The sequence below is a fragment of the Rhodnius prolixus genome, unplaced genomic scaffold, assembly GCF_049639745.1.
Source record: "Rhodnius prolixus isolate KJV_2025 unplaced genomic scaffold, Rpr scaffold_2, whole genome shotgun sequence".
Lineage (NCBI taxonomy): Eukaryota > Metazoa > Arthropoda > Insecta > Hemiptera > Reduviidae > Rhodnius > Rhodnius prolixus.
The window spans coordinates 48479790-48492981 of NW_027411592.1; the positions used below are offsets into that span (position 1 = coordinate 48479790).

Below are 13192 nucleotides of genomic sequence, written 5' to 3' on the forward strand. Positions count from 1 at the left end.
CCCACTCCTTGAACCAGTTATGCTGAACGTAACCATAAATATATATCTTCACTATTTTCTTATTGTATATAAGAATTGTAAATTACTAAATAACTTTTTAAAAAACTACAAAAATTACTAAAAAAGAAGACATCTTGATAGTAGTAGTATACGGAGTTTAAATAAAATCGTAGGAACCACTTTCAAAAAATTCATGAATAGCTGAAAAAATTGCAACATGAAATCACTTTAGGTAGGTACTTCTCGGACTCAGTACGCCAGCGACAGTGGTACTAAAATAGAAAAAGTTTGAGATTTCTACGATTTTCTTTTAGAATTATTCTGTTCACATGTAGAACAAAGACAAAAAACATAATTTTCATATTTAGAAGTCTTCAGACTTTGTATTTCCGGCGAGAACTCAATTTTGAAGTGTTAAATATAAGATTACCAGAAGAGTACATTTCTTTCCATGTAGGGTCGCAAGAACCGCAACTTTAAGCACCGCTCTAAGCTGCTCCTTTAATACATATAATATGTACCACCAAATATACTTTTCCCAAAACCTACTTAACCAATTTTTTAGAAAAAAGTTTCAATTTAAAGTGATAGAATTGAAACAGTAGTTAGGAGGAATGTTAACAGACATTAAAAGCGTTGCTACAATTGAAGAACATTAGTTAACAGAAAGTTTCAAAATTTGAAGAAATGCAAGAGCAGATCTGCAAAAAGCAAACAGCGTCAAGACCTAACCCAGAAAAAGTATCGCGCAGAGGTGATTAATGTGACTATTAATTTAATGGTATATTTTAAAAGTCCGGAAACTAATTTTATATAATTTCATTATTCTTTTTTCTTCTTCTTATTATTATATTTTGTTAAGTGGGAAAAATCAAAATTAAAAACAAATATGGTTTATTGAATAACATTTTCAAAGAGGTTAATATTTACAAATGAACAATTCATTAAACAAAAAAAAATTAAAAATACATTTTACAACGAAGAAACTTTTTGTACATATAAATTACATATAATAATTTACATATTATTTACAAAAAAAATAATTTATTCATTTTAAAGTTTATATCAGCAAATTAAAGCAGATCTTAACCACTGCAAAAGAAGTGAAGATAATTATTAAATTATATAAAAAAGAAAGTTAGGAATTAATGATGTTACTATAGTAATACCTCTGATATACTAAGCTTGATATTGCCATTTTGGAGTGGATCTCTGGATTCAAATATACCTTAAAAAGCATTTAATAATTAAAAAATCTCATACGTTTCAAGTTTAGTATCTCTCGAAAAAAAAATAGTAATTTTGAAAGATTAGTTCACTTAGATTAGAACTAAAAAACTTTTAGGAGTGTCGAAGCGCAGCGCAATATATATAATATAGCATAAATGTATTTGTGGTTTCACTAAATTTGAATAGTATTAATTCAAGTGCTAAAGAAAAGTATAAGTTCTTACTAAATGCTAAGCTCAGATGTAATATTGAAGATACAAAGTCACCAAACCTTAAGGTTCCGTCCTTCCTCATATATCTTAGTATAAGAATTGAAAGGACATCAGTACTTAACTGGAAACCTATAATTAAAATTTAAAATGACTCCCATTTAATGAAATGTAATAAAATTTGTCGCATTAATTGTATTTGACATATTTTCTACATACATAAGCATATTTAAAGGCAAAATCTCAACCTACCCACTTCATGAAGAGCATCTCGTAGCCTTTCTGCTTTTAAAATTCCAGTTTTTTCTTTTGTATGATTTTTAAAAGCTGTCTGCCATGATTTAAGACTACACATAAGATCTTTAAAATCACTTAGTTTAAGTCTTCCATTTCCACAACTCTAATAAACTTCGTTAAAGAAAATGAATGAATTTAAAATGAATTTTTAATGTTCACATATGCGTTGACAACAGTCGCGCAAATTGTTTAAATACTTCTATATAAAGGTTCAGAGGGCAATGAATAAACCTGTACAGAATCTTTAAGCTAATTACTCGACTGGGAAATGAGCTTCCGAAGAATAGAAAATCATGAAAATATCAGTTCTAGATAAGGTATTGGGATTCATTCTTATTAAATAAAAGTCTTAATTAATCAATCCATATAAATTGAAACTTCAACTTCTGACTCACTTTTAATCGTAAATAACTTAACAAAAAATACTTTTTGAATTTGAAAAAAGTTAGTATCTTTAATTTTACGTTAAAAATAGCAATCCAACACATTTAGGTTTCACCGTAAGTCTTACAAACCAAGGAACAACATCAAAGGATACATCAAGTGTCATAACAACTTGTCTGCAGACCTCAAGACATGCACAGCTTTTTATGTAATCTAAAACACAAATAAAAGTTAGATGTGACTTAAAAATTGTATATCTATAAAAAGATTCGCTTACCATTTGGAAGACATGCATCCAACAATTCTTGTAGTTCAAACGAATTTACAGTTCTATGTTCATCTGCTAATTGGAGGAACACCGCTTCATATTGACTAAAACACTTGGTATCCAAAGTTGCCGGCGCCTGCAATCACATAAATTTTATTAGTTTCCAAAATACTTCAATAAATAAAAGAGTTTTTCTTATTGAAGTGTACATAAATTGAGAACAGATATTACAGGTATTTCAGAGAAACTGCAATATTAATTTTTTGAAATTAAAAAAGGAGAAGTATTTGCATTGAAATAAAAAACATAACATTTTCGTTAAAATATATTAATAGCTTAGAATATGGAATGAACGTGTTTTTCAACATAGTCTGGAGCTATTTTTTTTTTTTTTATTATTTATCTAGATCAGATTATTTGGTTCCACACCCGCCCTCCAAACATCTTCATCAGAGTTACTCTCCAACTGTGCATCTTCCTACAAGATGTCTCGTACAAGCAGAATCTACAATAACATCTTCAAAGGATTCTATTACGTTCCTACTACTCCTATCATTATATTGATTCTTCTATAATGAAAATAGCAAAAAAAATTAAGTTGGTTTTTACAAAAGTAAATTTTAAACTACTCTGGGTAGCTTTAACTTTTCGTAACATGACTAAAGTACAGTACGCAGTTAAAAATGTTTTTCCCTGTTACACTTAAACCTGTTTTCTATTTATGTCGCTATATAAATATGAAGAGATAAAAAAAAAAAGGTGAAATTTCTATAATTCTGGGTGTTGTAAAAGATAACAGTGAGAGAATTTTTGAGAAGACATCTTAGAAAACTTTTTATTACTAATTCAACATTCAGTTCACTGATTCCAAATTCAATCAACTACACCTTGATATTTTTAGATTTAATGAAAAAATAAGGTTATTTTTCATTAGGATAAAGAAAATCTTACCTTAACTATAGCAGATTTCAATATCGATGGAGGAGTATCCAATAATCTGAAAATCAAATTTGTTTTTTAATTAATATTAAAAAAAAGAAAAAAATAGATTGATTCATCTAATAAAATAAGAAAACACTAATTACGTACTTAAGTTTTAGTGGTTTTGAAGAATAAACGCGAACGGTGAAATTGGATTCTTGACCCGTTTCAAAGGTTGTTGGTAACACTAAGTAGCCACCTTGTTCAAGCTGGCATCTTAAACTTACCTGAAAAATTCAATTTACGACAGAACGTATAAAATAAACATCGATATGCTGCCTTGGTGATACGGCAGTTTAAAACATTTTGAACAAAAGCAAACAGTTTTAAAGATAAATAAAAAAAAAAATTAAGTTTATTATTCTTAGAATAATGTGGTAGAATCCAATTGGTTCAAGTGGTCGAAACGGAATACATAATTCTGTGCTAGAATAAATGGCATACACAAGCATTTGACCCCCAAGTTTGGTCCATGAATTAGTATGATAGCGAGGCTTGTTGAATGAAAAACATATCTTGACAATCTTGGCTGACAAAATTAATTTTTTAAAAAATGGACAAAATTACGTTCGGAAGAAGCACCAATGAAAATTTTCAGGCATACCATAGTACTACATGAAGACATGAATGATAATCTCTATGACATAAATATAAGCCTGCTCCTTTTTCATATTCTCATCTCAGGGTTACTTCAGCATGACAAATGAGGAGACTAGCTCATGTAATGTCATCAATATTTCCTCCTGTGAAAGAAGTACGAAGCCACTTTCACGCATTTTTGAGGGATAGTTCAATTCCTATGGGCTCAATCATGTAAAGGAGAGTAAAATTGGTTTACTAAATAAAACTATTTTCTGTGCCGAAGAGCTACATTCTGTCACAAATCAATCGGTTAACAGTGAAATGAATAGGAGCGATATCTTTTAAAACCAGGTTGACTGTGTCTAGCAAGATCTTTTTGGACCTCTGAGTACGAACATAAAAAAGAGTTTTAGTAATTAATGTAATGTAGATGAAAAAAAAAACGCCTACGTTAAGATAAACCCAAATATTTCGCCTATCTACAAGTTCTATACCTCAACATACATTACATTAATACCAGAATGGAATACATCAACATTAAGATGGAATACTTAATATAATTGAAGACGTCCAACAGTTGCATATTAGTGTTAGCAATACAAAAAATGGAGACTACCACTTTTTGACTGCAAAGTAGCCTTTTTCCACTACAAAAAAAATTATTGCTCTCTTTTTATGAATTCTGACATGACTAAGAGATGTGCTTGAAGAGAACATTTTTTCCTGAAATTTTCAGCACTCACAAAACACTAGTTAAATAAAAATTTTAACTCTGACAACTATGAAACCAAGAGGATTCTGTTTTCTGAGACTTCAGAAAGAAATTTCAAGTGGTATATCAAAAGCATTACTCACTAATAAATAGGAAGTTTTAATTAATTGATTTATGTTATAGATCTACCATCCAATAGAAAGAAATAAAGAGAATACCTGACGACTATTTGTGTATTGAGAATTGACTAGTGATTTGTTTTTTTTGAAAAACTGTCTTCCTGCTGTTTCAGTCGTGTTCTTTGGTAAAGAATAAGCTGTAAATCCTATAACCTATAATACAAATGGCTTAAAATTTAACTCAATCTGAACATTCTGACAATTACATTAATGCTTTTTATAATCTATACCTTCGGTTCCATTATACTATGTTGATTTAATGAAATTATTACTTCTTCCATTTCACTGAGAATAAGATGGAGTTGAGGATTAATATGAAAGGTTTCTGAAAAATAAAATATTATTAATGGCGAATATTTCAAAAAAACAAATATACTAACTATTTGTACAATTGTGTCCTTCTTTAAAATTTTTAAAATGTAAATTTTTAGTATTTCTTCAATAAGAAAAAAACAACTGATGGAAGGAAAGTTGCATCGTTTAATTTTGCAAAAAGAAATTATGATACACACAATTTCTCATACTTTAATAGTAAAGGATTGAAGTATAAACATCTGGTTGGACCAACTTGCCCCAATCTGGCATGATATTTGTCACAAAAAATTCTGCTGATCTCTGATTTGTCAGGTTTTTTTATGATTTGACTAATTAACGATTTACGGAATTATTTTTTATTTTAATTTAGACTTTTCATTTGTTTTCTAATCATCTACTAAACTTTAATTTTATAGAGTAAGAGCTAATTTTAGTAATCTTTTGGCTAAATTAACTGACTTTTGTAATTAAACTGATGATTATGAAATAAAAAGTTATAAATGATTATGAATCCATGAATGTTTTAATATTTTAAGCTTGAGCAAAGCATTCTGGAAGTTTATATTTTTTTACATTTAATGTCTTACATAAAAGAACTTATTTTAGCATTAATCAAAAATGAATAGTTAATAAATTACCAGGATTATTCCTGCAACCACCAGCAGAAACTCCACGAACCCAAGCACCCTGGTACACTCTCATCTGCCACGTTCTTTTTTTATGTAGCGAGGGTTCATCGCGAGCTGTTTCACTATCTAAATGGACAGCTTCTAGATGAGTAAATGTTTTCACGAACTCTCCATAAGACATCCTGACAACATAAATTAAATGCAATTTTAAGTAAATTACCACTTCAGTATCTGAAAGTAAAGGTAAACTGCAGAACTTAAATACAACAACAAAAAAACCCTCAATTTTCGTTGCTTTAAGTTGGTTGTACGCGAAACATAAATCATTACGCCTATCATTTATTTGTCACACAAACTACTGCGCAACTCAGATTAGAGGTGAAATAAAATTGCTATAATTAAAATTTATGCTTTCAAAAATTAGAAAAATCATTTTAACTTTGCTTCGGAGAAATGTTTCTACACAATTTAAGGGTACTGAGGCTAGGTTTCGTCTTCTATCAAAAAATAATACAATCAAGTTGTCTTAAAATGAATTTTTGTATTACCTAAAGGAGGAGAAATCGTGAATATCAACTTCACTTTCTCTCTGGAAACCTTAAAGAGAATCGAATTCATATTCGCATGAAAGGCAAGAGCGATGCCTGTGGATAAATTTTGCCAAGGGTACGAAATGGGAATTCAAGCGCCTGACTTAGTCTAACGGAGCCGTTTTTCGCTTCTTGGACCATTCAGAGCACTCGCCTGGCTGAGAGCGGACGAGAACTGTCTATGTAAGAGCGCATCTTATTTTAATAATACAGAACGTGGAAAGTCATTGTAAAAATCTGAAGTAAAATTTGTTGCACAAGTTAAGGAATAGAGAGATCAATTTTTCAAAATGTTGGAGAATTCGCTGGCGTGTGGAGAGCTATTAGCATATTTATAACAAAGTTGAGTGTTTTTCAACGTTACGCTTTTTCGTGCACTTTTTGACGGTCAACCCCTATACAGTTAACCTGCCGGACAGTTTTAATAATTACAGAGGTAAGTTAATGCTATATTCTAGCAAGACAAAGACTGCTCAGTAAAGTGCAATTTCAGAAGTGAGGTTTAATTGAATTGTCAGCTCTATTTAAACTCAGTGACTTGCTTCTAATTTCGAGACTTCATATTATGTTCACTGTGGATGTAAATCTTACGCTATCTTAAAGGGTAACGAAAATTCAACATGAAAAGCTTTCAACTTATTTTTTTAATCATGCCACCAGTTTTTTAAATTTTAAACTGTTAAATGGCGGCGTTTTTCACTATTACATTTAGAAGTAAGATTCTTTTTAGCCCAACATTAAATTGCAACCTTTATCATAGATATTTTTTAAAAATAAAGATGCATGAAAATGTAAAATTGTTTTAATGCAAACAAGGCATTTCAAATTTTTTCCTTTTTCAAACAGCCGTTTATACCAATCTATTAAAAAAGTAGTACTAAAAAGGATAGAGATAAAAAGCAACAACTCATTTATAAATAATACATTTTCTAATTGTATGAAAATTATTACACAAATTATTTACAACTTATTATTGGCTGTACACATAAATACAATTTTTTTTTTATTTTTACACATATTTACAAAATTACTTTTACAACAATTTTATCGTATAATCTTTCAGTAAAGCAAAATTTCGTAAGTAAATAATTATTATATACTATTATTAAACTTAACAATGTAAAACAAGTTCTGATAATATACATTTACATTTTAATTATTCAGGTGAACAATAACAATACTGTATTTCATTATTTAGGCTGACGTTAGTACACAAATTTTACTTTCAACAAGAGACGTTTAACTGATTAAATTGAAACTTTATTTAATGAATTATGCAGTATCTTTTTTCGATTGCTGTTATAAATTAAAAAAATAATAGTATGAGTGTATAAATATATTTTTTTTAACTTAAGTTGATTCAAAATAAGAGTGATAATATTTATATGTACACAAATATAGTTTGAAGCAATATAATTAAGATTAGTTGTAACAATTTTTTCTGGATGTTACATACATTTTTAATGTAAAAAATACATTTTAAAGATAAATACAGCCTTCAAATTTTAGCAAATAATTGCGAATACAAATTAAATAGAGAAAGACAAAATTCTGTTAATAATTATTCCACTTAATCACTTGATTTTGAAACTTCTTGATCACTTTCTGGTCTGAGATCTTTGAGAGAATCACTCATCTGGAATGGAATGAGGTTTCCTATATTTGTCCATTCCGACTCAGGATCAGAAAAGAGATTTCCATTATCGGTCTCATCATCTTGAGTGGAAGTATCAGAGAGACTTATTTCATCGCCTTCAGCGTTAAGTAAATCTTTTTCAAATTGTTTTCCTGCCCACCTTTCGATCATATTTTTGTCCCATGGATTTTCAGGAAGCTGATGTGATGTAACTGATGGATCATCTGTTACATCGAAAATTTCTGTAACTTTTACTTTATTATTATCATCTAGGTAATAAAAAGCCATGATAGCTTCGTGGTGCGCTGTTACTTGGAGTATATTTTCAAAGGTATCATCTTCTGTTATTGGAAGTTCTGATTTTAATGCAAGACTATCTCTTCGGGAAAGAATGTTATTGGAAGTTAGTTTATCCAGTTGTTCCAGATCGCTTTCTTCAATTTTAAAATTAAGATTCAATTCCTTGTCAAATGCGTGTTCTTTCTCATAACCTAAATCATATTCCAACTGAAAAGTGGCATTTGCTGAAAGGTGATCTCTAGCACGACTGCTTACTGAATACAACATCTGTACCATCTGTGCTAAACAAAATCTGCACATGGTTCGTAAACTACATCTCATATATGGAATGATTTGTCTTAGTTTTTTAAGAAGAGCATAAGCAAAATCTGCTGGAATAGAATACGGTAAACTAAGAAGAGTTATTAACTTCATACCTCTGTGAGAAAGCATCCAATTGTACAATCCTTTATTAGCAGAGTCAATGGCATCTTGGAATACCCTAAGCAAAATATCTGGGAGATTGGCAACAAGTGCTTCTTGACGATGCTGTTTACATTCTTGACACTGAGGATCATATTCACAACTTTCATCCATATCCTCGGATACAACAAAAGTTGACTGAACAGCAAGACATCGCGTACAATTTATCAGATTATTTCTATGAAGAAATCTTAGAGCATCATCAAACCCCTGTTTGCACATATTCGATAATATCTCTGGTTTTGGCGGCCACAGTATCCTAGCAAACCTGTATATATTTTGTTTGGAAAGTTCAATGCTAGTATTGGCAAAATTAATATGAAACAATTGCGATGATAAATCTCTTGGGCATATATCGGTTTCACCACAAAATGGACTAACAGTAATAGTATTTTCGTCTAGAATTGGTAGATTATCACTGAATCCTCCATCCATGTATCGTTCTCCATGAAATCTTGGTGGTAGAAAACCAGAAAATATTGGCACAAAAGAACTGGCTAACAAGGCTTGAAGCAAATCTTCTTTACTCTTAAATTGAGAAACTAAAACATTTTTTCCGTCGTAAACTCTAGTTAGAGAAATATGTAGTTTACCATTTACCCTGAGATGAGCATCTTCTGGAAGCACTTTGCCTAACCGCTCGAGTAAATATTCCTGTACATTGAAAGAAGGGCTGAAAGGTCCTAATGTTCTCAGACGGGCTTCTCTGATTAGTCCTAGCATGTCGCTGGCAACTTCTCCTATTGGTAAATCACAAAGTAAGCAACAGGCTGCAATAGCTCCGGCGGATGCCCCCGAGATTTTGTTCAATAGCAAATGAGGAGCATATTTCTTGAAACACACTGCTACTCCTACGTGATATATGCCTAAAAAGCCGCAGCCAGCGAAAGACAAATTCATTTTGCAGGTTTCACTATAATTAGTTGACATGAACTAAAAGAAAAGTTTTGAATATTTTCGCAAAATAAATTTCTTCTTTATATATATATATCGATAAAATCAGTTCTTTTAACGTTAAAAGGCACTAAAAAATGTTAAAAGTCCATTGATGTAAACTAATCAACTACTAAGAATTCTAATCATCAACTGCGTAACACTTTAGTTTACCGTGTAATAGTAGCTCGCCGAGTGAATGCTGAGGGTAAACTAATTGGATTAGTTCAATCCACAATTGAATACATATGGTTGCACAAGTTCAGAGTATCTTATCTTGGCAGATAACTGACCCAACGTGAAGATAAAGAAGTTTATCTCGAACAAAAATATAAACAATAGAAGAACATTCCACTTTCGGACCAGCGCTTTATGTAATTATTATGAGTAAATAATGTCCTTTCAGTAAGTTGTTTAAATGCAGGATTACTTGTAGCAATTTTCTCTTGATTTAAACTACTTCAGTAATCACTATCAGAGTATCCTTTTGGTAGCGGTATTTCGATGTACCAACCTTGAAAATAATATAAATAAATTACATGTTTATGAGAAAAAGGTAATTTTTAAATTTATTATACCATTCAACAAAAACTTACCTTAGTTGTTGACTCCTCAACACATAAGATTGATGACTTGGCTTTGTTAAATTGTTCAGCTGTTTAACTTTTTTTAAACTTGAATAAGATATGAGGAGTAATAATTAAGACAATAGTCCTTTCAAAGAATCTATTTCTAAGATTACAAATTAAATGCCCGATGAATTGTCCACTAACTGTTTACACTAACAGTACCTCTAGCAAACTGATGTCGGTTTTACACAGCTGTTCCAAAGACCTACATTCCCACCTGTTTTAATTCCCCACTCTTCGAACTCGACCTTCAAAATACCCAATGAATTTATCTTTCAATCCTCCCAATAAGTTATTCAATAAATTCGTTTGTGGATCTAAAGCTTTATTCAAGACCTAATTAATGCATAAAAATTTAATATTTTTATAAAATACTATTATTAAATCGTCAATACTCGGTATTAAAGCAACCTGCTTTGGGTATAATCTCGGATAATAACAAATATTGCGAACCAAATCCTGTCACAAATAAAAATAATGAAATTTTTATTTTCTTCTAGAGCTTTTAAATATTAGAAATATAGAACTGGGTACCCAGAGGGGCTTTCCATTTATTCCTGGAAGGATGACCATATATCGTATTTATATAAGAGTAAAAGAAATGCCCTAAAGACGATATTGTTTTCGTTATAGAATTTACTCCTTAAAAAAAATGGAATTAGGATCGACTTTTAAACTAGAAGACATCTTTAAAAACAGGCGTTACTTCTATTATTTCCTGCCCAATTATTCTGACTGTTTCAGTTTAGATCAGAAAAAAATCCATTCTGAATCATTGAAAGCTTTATTTAGATTGAACTATTACAATTATTTCCTGCAAGATAAAAGTTCATAACTTTTCAATCAAGGCAGTGGACTGAGGTCATTAAAGATACGCTGAAGGTGTCAAAACACCTTTTCTTTATATCCAAGCAGTTCCATCTTAAATCGAGGGAACGCAAAAGGTTGAGGCATTTCACTTTAAATAGGATAGGGATGAAAGATGAGTAAATTATAAGAATACAAATAGATTAGTCTATGAACATTAAGAGCATCTACATCTAATTGGAGTACTCAAGTAGCTTAATTTTACATGGTAATGATCCTCAAATGATGATGCATAATCGGAGAATCAAGTGTGCACTTTCGTGGTTTTTTTTTGCTGAATTCATAAATATACAGGAATGTATTTGTGGGAAAGAGAGAAAAAAAAGCCCTTTTTCTTCATTTCATTTAATCAAAATGTCATTCAAAAGAAAAATTTTCTAATTAATTTATTTTCCCGTCGTAATCTAATGTGCTTAGAAATAAGTGACTATGAAGAAAGTTGCCTTATTGACTGGATAAGCTGGAGGAGAGAAACTTCCCCACTAACAATATTTGCTAGAATTTGTTACAGCACAGTTTCAGTGGAGGTGATCGCGTGACTGACTAACCAAGGTGGTGGATTATCTGGGATCGACGTAGAAATTCGTTTTTGATAAGAAAGAAATTGATTCTTTTCTATATTTATGTTTTATTTTTCTAGATTAAATGGAGCATCTGGATTTTGAAAATGAATGAATACTGGATTTCTTTTATAAGTATATGGAGTTCACATCCATAGTTTGGAACGCTGTTATATTATTAGTTTTTGTACCAATGATAATTAAAATCTGCCTATTGGCCACAGTTGTAAGTTCAAATCGCCAAGTTTCAGTCCAGTATCCAGCAGATCTAATTAAATTTATTTTTGAAAATTTGATTAGGCGTTTGTTCGTTTATTTATAAAATATCATGATTCAAATGAGTCTTTATAGAATTATTTTATCTCTTAATTTACCATAGGCAATGAACTTTGACTCTTTGAAGAAGAACTTATCTACTCTAATTAAGAAGGTAAATAAATTTAATGCCAAAATTCTTGCAATTTTGCATGTTAACTTTATAACAAAGAATTTATTTTAATACGGTGCACTTCTCTAAGCTGAATGTAATTACAATAATAATTATAGCAATAATTATAAAATTGTCAAGTAGCTTTAATTATCAAGGCTGATAGTTTATTTATTTAATTTTTTTATCTCCTTAGTAAATTCTCTAATAACATTTAAGATTGTTTGGATACGAAACTGACGCATCTGATGACCTTTTTATTTTAATATTATTTTTAAAAAGTTTGCGTCAGAAATATTAATGTTAATTGCTTTTTATGGATAAAGAGATTCTACATTACATTATGTTTATTAAGTGATGGAATTGCCAGATATTTTTTCACTCCTTCCTACAATTTTTAGATACAAAAAAATATAACAGACAGTATTTTTTTTTTTTTTAAATAAGTTTTAATATTATGAACCCTTTTTTTAAAAAAACAGCTCGTCTGTGAATAGCCATAATTAATAAAATCAACAAATTTAGTCTAAAGAAAATTTAAAAATTACCAAAATTCTGGATCTGGACTATGAGCAATACCGAGGCGTTCTTTTTCCTGTACAGGAACTTGATGCCAATGAGTGCAACCTCTACACCAGGTCCCAACATATTCACCTCCGCCTGCTCCTAGAGGGTTTCTCAATCGAACAAGTTGTACAGCTTCTCCACTAACAGTTTCAACCTGGGAAATAAAAACTTCTTTTTAAATAAGAACAAAAATTAAATCAATTACTCTAAGCAAACTTATAATTTTATAAATCAAATTGAGAGGTGAGATGAATTTCTATCTTACCCTTTCTACTGCATACAGTCGATAATTTATTCCTATTTGAATTCCATTAGCTAATTTTTCGGTGTTGTTTCTGACCTGAAAATAAAAAGAATAATAATAATAAGTTGAAATAATAATAATAATTTTAATAACTGATGATAGCCCAATAAAATGTGAATTAACTCAATATA

At 30.2% G+C, this 13192-nt stretch overlaps 2 protein-coding genes across 8 annotated transcripts in view; both read right to left on the reverse strand.

Annotated features, from left to right (window-relative positions):
- Nucleotides 1–877: 877 nt before the first annotated feature.
- The window catches only part of CalpC (calpain C), a 99056-nt gene continuing 86741 nt past the window's right edge, over nucleotides 878–13192 (reverse strand). For 3 of the 7 annotated variants that reach the window (XM_074119648.1, XM_074119642.1, XM_074119644.1), the window contains 11 exons: nucleotides 13023–13097; nucleotides 12739–12911; nucleotides 5796–5968; nucleotides 5073–5167; nucleotides 4882–4995; nucleotides 3478–3596; nucleotides 3340–3385; nucleotides 2398–2524; nucleotides 2275–2333; nucleotides 1692–1839; nucleotides 1243–1571 (listed from right to left, as the gene is read on the reverse strand). In XM_074119648.1, the coding sequence (XP_073975749.1) occupies nucleotides 1342–1571; nucleotides 1692–1839; nucleotides 2275–2333; nucleotides 2398–2524; nucleotides 3340–3385; nucleotides 3478–3596; nucleotides 4882–4995; nucleotides 5073–5167; nucleotides 5796–5968; nucleotides 12739–12911; nucleotides 13023–13097 (1359 nt within the window). In that variant the 3' untranslated portion in view covers nucleotides 1243–1341. The other 4 variants (XM_074119646.1, XM_074119645.1, XM_074119647.1 and 1 more) reach the window with 2 other exon arrangements.
- Nucleotides 7284–10529, reverse strand: bmm (brummer). Its single transcript, XM_074119656.1, has 2 exons — nucleotides 10304–10529; nucleotides 7284–10221 (listed from the first exon to the last, which is right to left on the reverse strand). The coding sequence occupies exon 2, from the start codon at nucleotides 9702–9704 to the stop codon at nucleotides 7947–7949; it is 1758 nt and encodes a 585-aa protein (XP_073975757.1). The 5' UTR covers nucleotides 9705–10221; nucleotides 10304–10529; the 3' UTR covers nucleotides 7284–7946.

Coding starts and splice junctions, on each gene's coding strand:
- bmm (XM_074119656.1), bottom strand. CDS start 9,704: ATGTCAACTAATTATAGTGAAACCTGCAAAATGAATTTGTCTTTCGCT.